This window comes from Petaurus breviceps, unplaced genomic scaffold (assembly GCF_028583685.1).
Source record: "Petaurus breviceps papuanus isolate PSGF00001 unplaced genomic scaffold, PetGlider_PUasm1.0 90977, whole genome shotgun sequence".
In the NCBI taxonomy this organism is placed as follows: domain Eukaryota; kingdom Metazoa; phylum Chordata; class Mammalia; order Diprotodontia; family Petauridae; genus Petaurus; species Petaurus breviceps.
This window is the reverse complement of record NW_027187391.1, coordinates 41,800,296-41,817,783: the sequence shown is the minus strand read 5'-3', so window position 1 is coordinate 41,817,783 and position 17,488 is coordinate 41,800,296. Positions and strand designations below refer to the sequence as shown.

The 17,488-nt window shown below is 37.5% G+C and overlaps 1 protein-coding gene across 10 annotated transcripts in view; it reads right to left on the bottom strand.

Annotated features, from left to right (window-relative positions):
* The window catches only part of CDK19 (cyclin dependent kinase 19), a 238,585-nt gene that overhangs the window by 12,245 nt on the left and 208,852 nt on the right, over positions 1 to 17,488 (bottom strand). For all 10 annotated transcript variants that reach the window (XM_069077058.1, XM_069077059.1, XM_069077065.1 and 7 more), the window contains 3 exons: positions 17,005 to 17,148; positions 16,748 to 16,817; positions 1,756 to 1,828 (listed from right to left, as the gene is read on the bottom strand). In XM_069077058.1, coding sequence (XP_068933159.1) covers positions 1,756 to 1,828; positions 16,748 to 16,817; positions 17,005 to 17,148 — 287 coding nt within the window. The remainder of the gene's footprint in view (positions 1 to 1,755; positions 1,829 to 16,747; positions 16,818 to 17,004; positions 17,149 to 17,488) is intronic.

The window sequence follows — 17,488 nt, the reverse complement described above, 5'->3', positions numbered from 1 at the left end:
CCACTGTTGGGTATTTCAAGTCCTTCACAATCTGGATTCACAGTATTGTTCCATCCTCATTACCTATAGTCCACTGAAACTGTCTGTATGGTGATTTCATATACATGACATTTCATCTCCAATCTCTGTTCCTTTGCAAAGGCTGTCAACATCCCTGGAATGAATTCTCTCCTCATCTCTACCTTTGGAAATCTCTGATTCTCTAAGGTTCTGATGAAATGTTCACTCCAGCATGAGACCTTTCCCGCTGTCTCACTCTCAAGATGCTAGTGCCTCTCTCTCAATTACTTTATTTTGTGTGTGTATAAGTGTATGTATTGCATATACTTTTATATGTATGTCATCTTTTTTGATAGAATGCAAGCTGAGTACAGCAACTTTCATTTTTGTCTATCTCAGTGCCTGACACATAGCAAGCATTTAATGACCATTGATTAAAACCTTAAAAGGGAAGTGTATCAGAAACATTTCAAAGAGAAGGTGGTATTCCACAAGGTCAAATGCAATAGACCACAGAATCACAGATTTAGAACTGGAAGGGACCTTGAGAAGACATTATCAACTTTATATTTTACAGATGAGGAAACTGAGGCACAGAGATCAAGAGAGTTCCTCCCAAGGTCACAGAGCTAGAAAGTACCCAGGGCAGGGTTTGAACCCAGGTCAAGAAAGGATAAAAAAAAGGAGGGGAAAAGGATACTGGATTGAACAATTATAAGGTAAGAAAGCAGTTTCAATAAAGTAATGAAGATGGAAATCAAACCACAAAGAAGACAGGCATAAATGGGTAGAGAAGAAATAGTGAGTGTATACCACTTCTCTGAAACACTTAAATGATGAAAGAAAAGAGAGAGGACACTAATTAGAAGGTGTAAGCAGGGCACAAAGAAGATTTTAGGACAGGGAAAATCATGATCAGAAGGAAAAGAGAATTCGAGATAAGATGTAAGTAAAAGGAGATTACTGATAAAGCAAGGTTCTCAAAGAGATGAGAGGGGATGGGATTTAAAGACAGAAAACTAGTGAAGAACCTTGGAAAATAAAAGGAGGGCTGTTGCTCTCCAAGAAGGAAAAGGAGGCAACAGAAGAGATAGGGAAAGAATGGTCAAAAATGCTGGTGGAGAAGACAGAAGATAAAGAGGTGAAGATTTTTAGGTGAAGAGGAAGGAATTTGAGAGAAATGGGAAGGGAGGAAATGAGGAAAGAGAATCTGCTTTTACATAGCTAGCACCTATTTTGACACTATGCTAAGCTCTTTACAAATATTGTTTCATTTGATTCTCACAGCAATTCTTTGAGGCAGGTGGTGTTATAAACCCCATTTTACAGTTAAATGACACTGAAGTCATTGTAGTTAAGGAGGTAATATAATAATAGATGTGAATAATCTGAGTTATTTAATGGGGTGTTCTACAGATTCGATGATTAGTAAAAACAAGTTCTTATGGTTGATTAGAAAATCATATAAAGATTACCATGGACCAAGTTCCATAGTTGGAGGTGGTGATAAGGAAAAAAAAAAGATTTCAGGAAAGAAAGGAAACAAGGGTCCTCCATTTTTCTATCGTTTCAAAACTAGTTTTTTTACTACAACCATATTTCCCTTTCTTAAAGGGAAATAAAGATTATAAATTCTTCAATAAAATGTTAAATATCAATAACATAAAATTCCCTCCTATTCTCATGAATTTTTTTAAGCAATGAAGCAGCAGTAATTTTTCCCTGATAAATTATATTTTAAAGAAATGAACTTACCAAAAGGAAAACTTTGCTGTCAGGCTTCACTTTGTGTTTTTCCATATATTTTATGAGGCTACTATTGGCATACCTGAAAAATCACATCAAAAAGTGCAATTCAATAGTAATAGAAGTCTCTGATTAAAAAAAAATCAGTCACCAGAAAGAAGTATTACATACTCTGTCACCTGTGCCACACATAACTTCCTTTTAATGGTGGGTCTCAAAGCTGCTTTTCTTATGTGCGTATACATTCAGTAAAAAAAAAAATATTTAGGCAATGACTGAGAATAGGATTGAGGGTAGAGGTATTGCAGCTAAAGGAGAAGTAACAAGTATCTATATTTCCTTGGCCCACATGTTAGACTTCCTCTTTCTTTGGCCAATCTTCACCATTTTTGGTTCCACGTTTTCGCTCCTAAAAAAGGGAACTCGTAGGTTCCTGTTACTGAGGCCTCCTGCTGTACCATTTCCAACCAGGTTTTTGCCTTCCTTTAAAGAGGACAGAAACTGGATTTGACTTATTCCATTCTGCATCTTCTTCCCTTCCCAGTTTTAAGTTTGTCGAACAAGATATTCCAGCTCTCCCAAAACCCTCACCCTAGCCTTGCTTTCTTGCCTCCTGTGTGTTGCCTCTCCCTCTAGATTATAAATTCCTTGAGGGCAGAAACTGTCTTTTTTTTCTTTTTTAATAATTGTATCCCTAGGGCTTAGCACAGTGCCTAGCACAGAGCAGCCACTTGATAAACATTTACTGGATTATTTGTAAAATGTAAATTCCTTGAGAGTAAGGACTATTTTTGTCATTTCTTTATATTCCCAGTGCTTAGCCCAGCATTCTGCACACAGTAAGTGCTTAATAAAATGATAGACTGATTTCTGATTATCAGAATTCAGCTGACCAATCTGTAAATTCCAGGACTATGTTTTACCAAACCTGTTGCTAAAGTAGTTTCTTGTTTAAGCATTTTTATCCTTCAGAAATTTTCTAAAGTAGAATTTCTCTACCTCTTCAATTTGGTGTATAAGCTGCAATTATTTTGCCAGAGATCTTTTAAAAAATATTTATCATAAACACCTCAATACATGCATGACCAAATGCTTCCATGAAATGTTTCTCTTTTTTTTTGGAGGGGGGAAGGCAGGGTAATTGGGGTTAAATGACTTTCCCAAGGTCACATGGGTAATAAGTGTTAAGTCTCTGAGGCTAGATTTGAACTCTGAACCCTCCTGACTCCAGGGCCAGCGCTCTATTAACTGCACCACCTAGCTGTCCCAATGATGTTTCTTATTGTCTTTGGAGACACACACAAAAAAACACTTGGGCAATTCCTTTATTTGTCTGTCCAAGGAGAACTTGTGAACCACTGTTCCACTTAAATATATCTTCTTCTTATCTTTTAGGTATGATTATCACAAGGATGTTACCATAGGGAAAAGGGATAGTTAAGGATAGTAATAAATAACACCTGTAAATTATTTACGCTTATTTTTCTTATGTAACTTGTTATGGGCCTTGCTTATCTGAACATATTCAATTCTTTCAAGTTAATTTAGCTAATTCCTTTCCTCTTTTCACTTTAAACTCCAATGAGGTGATTCAAATTGACATTTTAGGAAGACATTTAAAAAGCAGCTGATTTCTTCATGAGCACCCTTTGCCTTTTTACAGATCTGAGAACTGTAAGGGACTTCAAGAGATCATGAGTCAAGTCCTTACTACAGGTAAGGTATTGTACCCAATGGCATTATTTCAAACAAGCTGAATGAAGTCTAAATAGATTAAATGTCTAGCCTAAGATCACCAGTCCCAGCTAATGCTAACTCCTGGTTAAAAGGAGAGGAAGTTTTTTTCTCTCCTCATATAATTAAAATAGGTTAGCCACTTAATGATAAATTCTTTGGCTATGGCAACCCAGGAAACGAACAAAAATTTAAATTGGTTCCCTCTACCAGCAGTTTCTGCAGTGATGGTAGCAAAGTGGTAGAAAATGGGGCAAGGAATGAAAAAAAAATACAGTTTTTAGACTACCTAACTTAGTAACTGGTATTCAAAATGTGAGATTCTTGTCCAATGACCAACAAGTAAACATACTACTAAAGGAAATAAATCTACATTCTTGCCATAATCAAACCTGGAAAACAAAAAAGAAGTTAAATAGAAGGATGGTTCACAGATTCTCCTTGTTCAAATACATGAAAGAAATGGTCAAGTTTATTTTATTGTGCCTCCAAAGACAATAAAAAACATTTCATGGGGGACATTTGGTCATGTTTACTGCTGTATTCATGATAAATATTTTTAAAACAATCACTGGCAAACTAATTGCAGCTTATAAACCAAGTTGAAGAGGTAGAGAAATTTACTTGCTAAATTACCCTTTAAAATATATACTTTGATATTCTATGACTTCAATGAAAAGGTGAATAAAGGCAATGGGAGGGGCCAGGCTTAGAAATTAAACAGAAGCCTCAAATCTAAACCTTATGAAGGCTTTCCTTAAGACAAAAATCAAAAGGGGCTGGACATAGTGACCACTGATTATAATTTTTTTGGCAGGGGGTTGGGGGGGAGAGACAGACTTTTATGATTTCATTGAGGATATGAAGCTCTCTCTTTTTGCACTTTTTCTGCAACCTAAGAGCTTCAGAGGGTTGCCTGGTGCCCTGAGAATTTAAGTGACTTGCCCAGGATCAAAGCCCTGATATTTCAGGTCTGGTACTTAAACCCAGGTATTCCTCACTCTAAGATGAGCTCTCTACTCACTAGGTTATGCTCTCAGCTACTAAATTAATTAATAAAAAGTGAAATTTATTATATTTTAACAGACAGAAAGCAATTTGCCACTGATGCGGGAGCCATTTCTCAATCAACTATCTGTATAAGTCAGATTACCAACTTGTTACAAATGAATAGAAAGCTAGAAAAATAAGAAAGAGGAAAAAGATATTACATGAATTTGAAAAAACTCCAACTTGACCTATTTAAAAAAGTTATTGATGCCAAATACTGGAAAATGAATGAGAATAAGGTACTGATTATAATTTTATACAGAAATTTAACCAACCAACCAATTAGCTGCCATAACAAGGAGACCAAAAGATTAATCAATCAATAAACATCCATTAAACATCTACTATGTGCCAGCCAATGTGCTAAGTCTGGGGATACAAAAGAAGCAAAAGACAGTCCTGGCCCTCAAGGATTCACATTCGATTGGGGAGACAACAAACAAGCTGTGTGGGTACATATGTACGTGTGTGCGTGTGTATGTGTGTACGTATGTACGTGTGTGCATATGTATGCGTGTGCATATGTACGTGTGTGCATGTGTACGTGTGTGCGTGTGTGCATATGTATGTGTGTGTATATGCACAGATAAGAAATAATAGAGGGAAGGCACAAGGATTAAGGAAATGAAGAAAGGCTTCCTGTAAAAGATGGGATTTTAGTTAGGACAGAAAGGAAGCCAGAGAGATCACTCATCAGTCTGAGTAGAGGAGGAAAAGCATTCCAGGAATGGGGGACAGTCAGAGAAAATGCTTGGTGTGGAGAGGTGGAGTATCGTGTTTGTGGAATAGTCAAGATGACAGTACAACTGGACTGAAGAGTAAGGGAAATGAGGTATAAGAAGATTGGAAAAGTGGGAGGGGGCTAGGTTGGGAAAAATTTTGAATGTCAAACAAAGCATTTTGTATTTGCTCCTGAAGGTAATAAGAAACCACTAAAGTTTATTAGGGTTAGAGGGGTGGTCTGCTTACATGTTCAGACCTACGGTTCAGGAAAATCACTTCAGTGGTTGAACAGAGAATGGACTGGAATAGGGGGAGACTTGAGTCAGGCAGACCCACCAGCAGACTATTGCAATAATTCAGGTGTGAGGTGATAGAGGGCCAGTGCCTTAGTGGTGGCAGTGTTAGAGCAGAGAAGGTGGTTTATTCAAGAGATGTTGCAAAGATGAAATCAATAGGTCTTGGCAAAGGATCTGATATTAAGGGGTGAGAGGTAGTGAGGAATCCAGGATGATTAGGTAGTAAGCCTGGGGAACTAAGAAGACTGCTCTCTACAGTAACAAGGAAGTTAGAAGGTGAGAGTTGGAGGGAAAGATAATGAGTTCTGTTTGGACAAGCTGAGTTTAAGATGACAACTGGACATCCAGTCTGAGATGTCTGAAAGGCAGCTAGGGATGTGAGACTGGATGTGAGATTTGAGAAACAGCAGCATAGGGATAGTATTTCAATCCATGGGAACAGATGAGATTACCAAGTAAAATAGTACATAACTGAAAAGAGCCCAGGACAGAAACTTGTGGGACACATATAGAAAGAGGGCATGATCTGGATGAGCATCCAGCAAAGGAAACTTAGGAGTGGTCTGATAGGCAAGAGAACCAGAAGAGAGTGGTGTCATAAAAACTCAGAGAGATATTAGTATTAAAGAGGAGAAGGTGATTAACAGTGTGAAAGGCTGCAGAGAGGTCGAAGAGAATGAGAACTGAGAAAAGAGACTAAAAAAATAATCTTTGTCAGTAAACATTTGACCTACTTGCCATGTGGAGAGATACAGTAGGTATGGCAACACTGGAAAATATAAACTCATTTGTAAACTCTTAAGAAGGACAGTGGAAGATTATGAACAATAGCCCATTGTGAAATAGCGAGAAGCTGTGGAAAGAAAAATCAGTTTAAAGAAAAATTTCTGAATGTCCTAAGTCATCAAAGACATTTTTAAGACTGTAAAGTGGACAACAAGTAAACAAATGATGGGAAAAAATCTGCTAAGATTTATAACAAACCTTTTTTTTTTCTTTTTAAGTAATCGGGGTTAAGTAACTTGCTCAAGGTTACATGACCAGTTATTTCTGGGTGTGGTGCTGAGTATCTGAGCCTGGATTTGATCCAGGTCATTCCAACACTGGAGCCGGTGCTCTTACTTGATGTGCTACCTGGCCGCCCCTATAGCAAACCTTTTTACCCCCTAAGAAGAATGAAACTATCACACTTAGACTCTAACATCACAATCCTAGATTTGCTTATAAAACGTAGAAATGGCCCTTCAGAAAATATGGATGGGAAAAGGAACTGGATTAGATCAACTGTGCATACAGGTGGCAACATGTTGGATATGACTTCTTTTGGAATGTGTGGTAGGATTGATTCTCAAGGTATCTAAAGGCATGTAAAAAGAAAAAATGGGTCTTCTTTTCTCCCCTAGCCTTATTATTACACTGGTATATACCCCAGTGATGAAATTTCTACCAAAGCTAATCTGAAATGAATCTACAAATCATAACACTAGAGTTGATTGGGGCATTGAGAAGTTAAGTGACTTGAAAAGGGTCAACATGATATAAAGAGCATGTCAAAAGCAGAACTAGAAGCAAAGCTATTCTGACTCCAAAGCCACTCTTTATCCACTATGCTATCAGCAGCATCATTAAAAAAAGGTGACTAAGAAAATCAGTAACTAAATTCCCATCTAAATTTTTTTTTTTTGCTTTTTTGGAGGGGGGAAGGTAGGGCAATCAGGGTTAAGTGACTTGCCCAAGGTCACACAGCTAGTTTTTGTGTTGTCTGAGGCCAGATTTGAACTCAGGTCCTCCTGACTCCAGGGCTGGTGCTCTATTCACTGTACCACCTAGCCACCCCTAAATATTATTTTAAAGTTAATTTATTTATTTTTAGTTTTCAAAAAACATTCACTTCCATAAGTTTTAAATTTCTTCCCCCTCCTTCCCCAATATGGCATACAATATGATATAGGCTCTACATATACATTCCTATTAAACATATTTTCACATTAGTCATGCTATATAGAAGAATTAGAATGAATGGGAGGAACCATGAAAAAGAAAAAAACAAAACAGAACAAAAAAGAAAATAGTCCACTTCACTCTGTATTCAGACTCTATAGTTCTTTCTCTGGATGGGGAAAGCATTTCCCATCATGAGTCCTTTGGAATTGTTTTAGGTCTTTTGCATTGCTGATAAGAGCTAAGTCTATCAAAGTCAGTCTTTTAATACTGTGGCTGTTACTGTGTACAATGTTCTCCTGGCTCTGCTCCCCTTATTCACTATCAGTTCATATATTAAGTCTTTCCAGGTTTCTCTGAAGTCTACCTGTTCATCATTCCACATAACACAATAGTATTCCATTACATTCATATACCACAACTTGTTCAGTCATTCCCCAACTGATGGGCATCCCCCTCAATTTCCAGTTCTTGGCCACCAAAAAGAGCTGCTATAAATATTTTTGCACATGTGGATCCTTTTTCCCCTTTTATTGATCTCTATGGGATATATAACCCTAAAGTATTATTTGGTCAAAGGTCATGAACATTTTTATAGCCCTTTGGGCATAGTTCCAAATTCCTCTCCAGAATAGTTGGATCAGCTCACAACATCACCAACAATGAATTAGTGTTCCAACCTTCCCACATTTTCTCCAACACTAAATCATATTATTAAGAATAATCTACACACGCACTGAAGACTCCCTTGATAAGGATATTGGAAGAGAATAGGCAGTCTTTCATAAGCAATATTCTATAGCAAACCATATCATTATTATCACACAATTTACTGAAAGATAGAATATTAGATCTCAAGGTGCTTATTTATTGTTTTCTTAACTACAAAAACTCTAATTTGGGAAAACAAATGCTGCCTTAAAGGCTCTTCAAGAAGATGTCATCCATTCATATGTGAAAACTATACAAGATTCCCTGAAAGGATAATGAGATAATTTTATTGGGCAGAGCCAATATGGCAGAGTTAAAGCAGGAATTTGGCTGAGCTCCAGCTCCAACCACCTCCAATACCTGTAAAATATGACTCCAAACAAATTTTAGAGCTACAGAACCTACAAAGTGACAGAAAAACAAATCTCCTGCATAAGGCAGCCTGGCAGGCCAACAGGAAGGGTCTATCACACCCAGCTGGAAGCTGAGCACAGTCCCACATGAGCTGTGCAGGCCCAGACTTGGGGCAGCCCCGAACAGCAGCACAGACTGGCTGGAGCAGACTTCAGGAAAGTGAATCACCAGTAGTTGTGGTGGTTTCCAGACTTCTCAACCCATAAAAGCCAGAGAAAGTAAAAGGTCAGTAGGGAAATCTGTTGGAACTGGGTGGAGAAGAGTATGGTCTGGCACCTGCCTCAGGGTGAGAGGGGGCAGAAGCATGGCTGCCTCCAGAGATCCTGGCCTGCAGACTGTAGGGGGACCAAGTGACCATTCAGAGGGTTATTGCTCTTGCTTTGACCTGCTTGGATCTGGGTCACAGTCTTGGGTGGTGGTTCCTGAGGTGTGTGTCCAGTGTGCCAGAGCTCGTGGTGGCTATAGAAAGGGCGTCCTCTTCAGACCTCTGACAACATTTGCGAAAACCCCAGCGATTTGGGACACAGCTCTCTCCACTATGGAAGCACAGTTCTACCTTGGCAAAGAGCTCAAAAGTTAAGTAATTGGCTGACAAGATGAGCAAGTAGAGGAACTGCAATCAGACCATAGAATCCTTTTTTGGGGGACAAAAAGGATCAAAACATGGAACCAGAAGAAGTAAAAACTCCTTGCCTGAAAGATTATGTTGAATTTGGCTGGGGTAGTTGATCCTTGGTTGCAGTCCAAGCTCTTTTGTCTCACGAAATACCAAATTCCAATCCCTCTGATCTTTTAAAGTAGAAGCTGCTAAGTCCTGTGTAATCCTGACTGTAGTTCCATGATATCTGAATAGTTTCTTTCTGGCTGCTTACAGTATTTTCTGGAGTTTGTAATTCTGGGGTGTGGCTACTATATTTCTTGGAGTTTCAATTTGGGATCTCTTTCAGGAGGACTCTGGTGAATTCTTTCAATAACTGTTTTACCCTCTGATTCTAGGACCTCAGCAAAGTTTTCTTTAACAATCTATTGGAGGTTGCTGTCCAGGCTGTTTTTTCATCATGACATTCCAGTAGACCAATAATTCTTAGGTTATCTCTGCTGGATCTGTTCTCCAGGTCAGTGGTTTTTCCACTGAGATATTTTACACTTTCTTCTAATTTTTCAATCTTTATGTTTTGTTTGACTGACTCTTGATGCATCATAGAGTCCTTAGCTTCGATTTGACTGATTCTAATTTTTAGTGAATTGTTTTCCTTGGTTAGTTTTTGAAGTTCCTTTTCTAGGGAGGTATTTTCTCCAGTTAGATTTTGAACCTCTTGTCCAAGTTCACCAATTTTACTTTTTAAGGATTTGTTTTCCTCAGTGAGAATTTTTTTCCAATTTGATTAATGTAGATTTAAATTTATCTTCTACCTCTCTAATTTGGCTTTTAAAACCTTCCTTGAGCTCCTCCAAGAATGCTTTTTGAGCTTAAGACCAATTCATATTTCCTTCTGTGGTCTCAGGTATAAGTATAGAGTCCATGTTGTCCTCTGAATTTGGTTGTTCTTGCTCACTATAATAGGACTGTATCGTTCTTGATTTCACAGTTTCTTTCTTGCCCATTGTGATTGCCTATGTCCTGAATTTTTAGGGTGTATTTGTTTCTGGGGTACAGATGTACCGTGCTTCTCAGCCTGGGAGCTAGGGGTTTGGTTGTTGACTTTGGGTGCTGTAGATTCTGGGTGTCTATACAGAGGCCAAAGCCAGGAGTCTCAAGTGATTCTCCTGGGCTACCCTGAGGCTCACAGAGTAATGTGTGGGGGAGGGGTGGTCTGCCCACTTCAGGTTTCTGCCCCTGTGTCCCTGGGCTACAGCTCAGGGAGGCTCAGCACCTGCTGGCGGTAGGGCTTGCTGGCTTCACCTCCCTGGGCTTTAGGATCTCGTGCTGGTCAGCTGAGGTGGGGCTTGTTGGGAGGCATCCCACCCTTCACTTCAGGTTTGGCACAGCTTCAGTGATACCCTTCCTCTAGAACTCCCAAGCCTGAGGCTGTTTCCACTGTTGCAGTATTTACACTGGGTGGGGTAGTAATTTCTAGGTTCTCAGAGTCAGTGAGGGAGATTAGAGCAGCTAGGGTTTACTCTGCCATCTTGGCTCCCAGAAGTTCAGGTAGGTGATTTTTAGACATCCAGGCTTCTGGCTGATAGTCCCTGGAGAAGCTGCTGCTGTGGGCCCCACGCTTTCTCTCACCCAGCCCCAACCGTTCCTCTGTCCAGCTCTGCAAATCACTCTCCAATTGGGAGGATCTGCTGGCTGGGGCTTGCTCTCGCTCTGCTGTGCTCTGCTCTCAGGTCCGAGCTAGTACAACACCTGCCATGCTCTGTGCTCCCACTGCCAAGACCTACATGGATGCTTTCATGGGCTGGGAATCTGCCACACTTCATCTCCCAATGGGTTCAATCACTTTAAAATCCATTCAGATTCACTTTTTAGAGGTTAGTAATAGAATTCATGGAGGAGCTCAGAAAAGTTCCTGCTTCCATTCCGACATTTTGGCTCTGCCCAGAAGTCAAAATTCCTGCATCAAAAGCTTCCAAGAAAAATATGAAATGGTTACAGACCATGGAGGAGCTCAAGAAGGATTTTGAAACTCAAGTAAGAGAAGTAGAGGAAAAATTGGGAAGAGAAATGAGAATGATGCAAGAAAATCATGAAAAGCGGGTCAACAGCCTGATAAAGGAGACCCAAAAAAATACTAAAGAAAATAACACCTTAAAAAGTAGACTAACTCAAATGGCAAAAGAGTTCCAAAAAGCCAAAAAAGAAAAGAATGCCTTAAAAAGTCGAATTGCTTATTTTCCCAGTAAGTGTGGGTGACAAGGGAAGGGAATAAATCTGGAATTCAAAGTTTTAAAATCAAATATTATATATATATATATATATATATATATATATATATATATATATATATACTATTATCAATATTATTTTACATGTAAATGGGAAATAAGATATACAGGCACTGGGGCATAAAGATCCACTGTGCCCTACTGTAAAGTTGGAGGGGGTATGGGAGAAGATATGGGAGAGAGCAGATTGGAGGAGGTGATATCCAGTGGGATCGCTATTCTGGGGTGGTGGGTAGGGTAAACATGGGGAGAAAATTTGTAACTCAAAATCTTGCAGAAATGAATGATGTAAACTAGAAGTTAATAAAGCTTTTGATAAAAAAAAAATAAAAAGTCAAATTTCCCAGATGGAAAAGGAATTTCAAAAACTCACTGAAGAGAAAAATTCTTTCAAAATTGGATTGGAGCAAATGGAAGCTAATGATTTTATGAGAAGTCAAGATACTATAAAACAGATCCAAACAAATGAAAAAATAGAAGGCAATGTGAGATATCTCACTGGAAAAACCACTGACCTGGAAAACAGATCCAGAAGAGATAATTTAAAAATTATTGGACTACCTGAAAGCCATGATCAAAAAAAAGAGCCTAGCAATCATCCTTCAAGAAATTCTCAAGTTAAATTGCTCTGATATTCTAGAAGCAGAGGACAAAATAAGAAACTGAAAGAATTCACTGATGGCCTCTTGAAAAAGATCCCAAAAAAAAACTCCTAGGAATATTACAGCCAAATTCCAGAGTTCCCAGGTCGAGGAGAAAATATTACAAGCTGTCAGGAAGAAATAATTTGAGTATTGTGGAAACACAATCAGGATAACACAAGATCTAGCAGTTTCAACATTAAGGGATCAAAGGGCTTGGAATATGATATTCAGGAGGTCAAAAGAGCTGACATTAAAACCAAGAATCACCTACCCACCAAAACTGAGTATAATGCGCTTCAGGGGAAAATATGATCATTCAATGAAATAGAGGACTTTTTTTTTTTTTTTAAAGCAATAGGGGTTAAGTAACTTGCTCAAGGTTACACGGCCAGTTATTTCTGGGTGTGGTGCTGAGTATCTGAGCCCGGATTTGATCCAGGTCATCCCGACACTGGAGCCGGTGCTCTTACTTGCTGAGCCACCTGGCCGCCCCTAAGCAATTGGGGTTAAGTAACTTGCTCAAGGTTACACGGCCAGGTGTTTCTGGGTGGGTGCTAAGTGTCTGAGCCCAGGATTCGATCTCCAGGTCTTCTCAACACTGGAGCCGGAGCTCTTACTCGCTGTGCTACCTGGCCGCCCCGAAATAGAGGACTTTCAAGTATGCTTGTTGAAAAAAACAAAACTGAACAGAAAATTTGCCTTTCAAATATAAGAATCAAGAGAAACATAAGAAGGTAAACAGGAAAAAGAAATCATAAGGAACTTATTAAATTTGAACTATTTACATTCCTACATGGAAAAACAATAATTGTAACTCATGAGACTATTCTCAGTATGAGGGTAGTTGAAGGGAATATGTGTGTGTGTGTGTATATATGTATATGTACATATATATGTATGTATAGGAGGATGTATGTGTGTATAAATACATCTATGACTGTATGTATATATCTGTACATGTATAGAGTGCACATGATCAGTTGAATAGGAAGTGATATCTAAAAAATAAAATTAAGAGATGAGAGAGGAATATAATGGGAGAAGGAGAAAGGGAGAGATAGTGTAGGGTAAATTATCTCACATAAAAGAGGCAAGAGAAAACTATTTCAATGGAGGGGAAGAGCAGGAAGGTGAAAGGGAATGGGTCAACCTTACTCTCATTGAATTTGGATTAAGGAGGAAATAACATACACACTCAAGTGGGTATCTTACCCTACAGGAAAGTAGAGAGGAAGGGAATAATATAAAGGAGGGCATATTGGGGGAAAGGGTAGTTAGAACCAAACACTTTTATAAAGGAACAGGGTCAAAGTTGAAGACAGAATAAGTGGGGGGGGGGAGGGGGTCAGGATAGGATGGAGGGAAATACAGTTAGTCTCTCATATTATAACTACTATGGAAACGTTTTGGGCAACTACACATGTACAACCTATATTGAATTGCTTGTCTTCCCAGTGGGGGTGGGTAAGGAGGGAAGAAGGGAAAGAATCTGGAAATCAAAGTTTTAAAAACAAATGTTAAAAAAAATGTGTTTTTTTTTAACACACAACTGGGAAATAAGGTATACAGGCACTGGGATACAGAAATCCATCCTGCCCTACTAGAAAGTTTGGGGGGGGGGGGAGTAAGAGGAGAATATAAGAGAGAGGGAGAGAGCAGATTGGGAGAAGGGGTATTCAGTCGTTCAATATCTTGGGGTGGTGGTAGGGGAAAGATGAGAAGAAAATCTGTAACTCAAAATCTAATGGAAATGAATGTTGAAAACTAAAAATAAATAAATAAAAGATTTAATAAAAAATAAAAGTTTTTTAAAAATTTTTAAAAAGAGAGAATTTTGACAACCCCATAATCATTTATAACAAGCAAGGAATAAAACAGGGAGAAGCATGCTTGCAATGGTACTATGTATTTGACATTGTTATGGGGGAGATTCAATGCACAGTCCAATTCAAAGAAGGATTCTTCTTAGATGGTAAAGTCCTCCAGAAGTCATTTGTGAATGACATTATTCTGACTGCATTAAGCCCCAGATCACTGCAGAGTTTCCTAAGTAAGATCTAAAATAACCCAAAGGAGTTTTGGTTTCAACTATCCACAGGGAAAAGACCAAGCAGATGAAGAATGCCTATTGTCCAGACTATGATATGTTTGGATATACAATTTATAGTCATTGTTTATCAACATAAAATCTTGGATAGACAATGTAATGAGTTGGGCACAAAATTGAATAGGAGGAGAGTAGGCTGAATCGCTTTTAGGAAACGGTATGGTTATGTTAATGACCCCAAACTTCTCTTGAAACAAGAGTTTATCTTTTTAATATCAATATTTTTCTGGCATTGTTGTAAGCCTGCAAAGCAGGATACACAAGTCTCCAAAGAATTAAAGTGTAGGAGTCATCAAAAAGCAATAGAGGGGCAGTTAGGTGGTGCAGTGAATAGAGCACCAGCCCTGGAGTCAGGAAAACCTTAGCTCAAATCTGGCCTCCGACACTTAACACTTAACTAGCCATGTGACCTTGGGTAAGTTACTTAACCCCAACTGCCCTTCCAAAAAAAAGAAAAAGAGAAAAAAGCAATAGAGAGGTACATGGATATAAACAGACTATAACCTTTACAAACAAGGGACTATAAAAATGATGTAAATGATATCATCAAAGAAATGTATTACTTTAAAAGAAGATAAGCTTGACATGGAAGACCACTGTCCCATTGATATCCTCACAATGTCAAGAGAACTTAAAAAAGACAGTATTCAACATGTTATATAGACTGTTGTGAACTAATGCAAAGACATTGAAAAGAGCTGTCTGTATAAGATGAGCAGACACAGAGGTGGTTTTAACATGCATCTCTGTAGAACATACCCACAACAAAAAGATCTATTAGTGTATAATTAAATTTTATTCTCTGTTAAGGGTCTTGAAATGTTTGCTGGCTTCCCTTTATTTGTATCTTTCCTCAAGATATGTATATCTGTATATTTCCTCAAGATGTACTTCTCTATTCTGGATTTTCTTTTGCACTTCAAGTATCATGTTAAATTTAGCTAAGCTTTTCATTTTATTTCCTCTCAGTGAAGTAGGATCTTGAGACCACTTTTAATTTAATAAGTACTCACCAGTTTTAAAATCTTAACTAATATTTCTCTCAATTAATTGACTGAAGTTTTCCTGAAATCCATTTTCTCATTCTAATTTTTTTCCTTCCCTTGAGGAATTCTAAATGCTATGTTTTCTGATCATTTTGGTAAAGATTTTCATTCTATTTTTAAAGCACCAACTAAATTCTTCTATAGTTATACAACTCAAAGGTTATCTGCCCCTAACAATTATTCCATTTTCTGTATTGTTAATTACACTCAACATACTTCAACCACTTGTCTAGTTTTTAGAGGACTGTTTTATTTCTCTTTCGGGAAATATCTGGATAGCTCAGATTTACTAGATGCCTTTAAACAATGGCTTTATTAAATTGATCTAAAGCATCCACAGTCTCTTTAACACCCTTTCCTCCTAGTATGGAGTTTCTCATAAATTCCTGGATGACATCTTTATTTTTTTTTTCACTTTATCCTTCAAAGAGATTCTTTACTTTTCATCATTCTAGGATCTTGTAAATAAGTGTATTATTTTGGTTTTCTCTCCCCCATTCCACATCTTACTACTTTTGACATTTCAATGATACATGTTATTTTATGGTTTTAAATATGATGATAAAATCACAATGTGGCCTTAAAGTCAGACCTTTATTATGCTAAAAATAGGTTCTGAAGTCAATAGTTCAATAGAAAAAGTATTTACTGATACTTCTTTGTTTATCTAAAATTTCTTCCTTTATTTGGAGTCATCTTTTCCATGGTTATTGCACAGATAACAGTATCTAGTTTTAAAAAGTTATTCACACATACTAGAAAGCATGACAAAAAAAAAGTTTACCAGCCCTTTTTGTGGTAGCAAAATACTGGAAACTGAGGGGATATCCATCAATTGAGGAATAGCTGAACAACTGTGGCATATGAATGTAATGGAATACTACTATGCAATAAGAAATGATAAAAACACACAGATTTCAGTAAAACCTGGAAAGACTTATACAAACTGATGCAAAATGAAATGAGTAGAACCAAGAAAACACTGTACATACTATTGGCACCACTGTGTGATCATCAGCTATGAAGGACTCAGCTCTTCTTAGCAACACTATGGTCTCAGACAAATACAAAAGATTTACAAAGGAAAATGATATCCACATCCATATAAAGACCTAATGGACTCTGAATGCAGATTGAAGCATATTTTTTCTCACTTCATTATCTTTTGTGTTTTTTTTCTCCTTTTAATAGTTTCTTCTTTCACAACTGTGACTAATATGGAAATATGTTTCACATGGCAACACATGTATAACTTATATCAAACTGCCTACCATTTTTGGGAGAGGGGAAGGGAGGGAGAAAAATTTGAGACTCAAAATCTTGTAAAAATGAATGCTAAAAACTGACTTGACATGTAATTTTGGAAAAAAATAAAATACTATTAAAAAAAAAGGCTTTAAATGTTCCCATTAGGAGTCTTCTTGTTATCTACATAAAAATACTTACGTTGTTCTTCTGAAGTCTTTTTGAAGTGTGGGATATTCTGGCATTTTTCTAATGTCTTCCCAATCTTTATCTTACAAAAGAAAAAAAAGTATAATAATAGACATAGATTGTTATAAAGGAGAGGCATTAAGGTTTATACTTCCTCAATATATCTCTGGTTATTGGATCCTAAGATACTATTATCTTAAAATCTCACCATCATATTTAAAAATAAAACATACGCATTACAGTCATTTCCTTTAAAAAGAACAAATCACCTGCAGGGAATCCCATGACACTAAAAATACGATCTAGTTGATCATGATGAAAAGGATTGCTTGTTTTGATATCTTCCTGACGACAGTGAAAAATAGGTTCTGAAGTCAATAGTTCAGCAAATATGCAACCAATTGCCCATATATCTGTGAAGGAGGAAAAGATTTATTACATAGATGTATTACATGGATTGAATGTAAATTCAATGGTTTAATTTCTCTTTATCATAGAACAATTACACTCTACATACATACGTAATTCAGTTTTTCCACTAAATAAAACTGAAAAGAAGTACATCAAACATATTTAAAATATACATATGGTTGATACATACATATGAGAGTCAGTGTTATATAGTGGATAGCATGCTGATTTTGAAGTTAGGAAGACCTGGGTTCAATTGCTACCTCAGACACTAGCTATCAGACTACTCCCAGGCAAATCACTTAAAACTTTCTGAGCCTCATATCCTTCATCTATAAAATA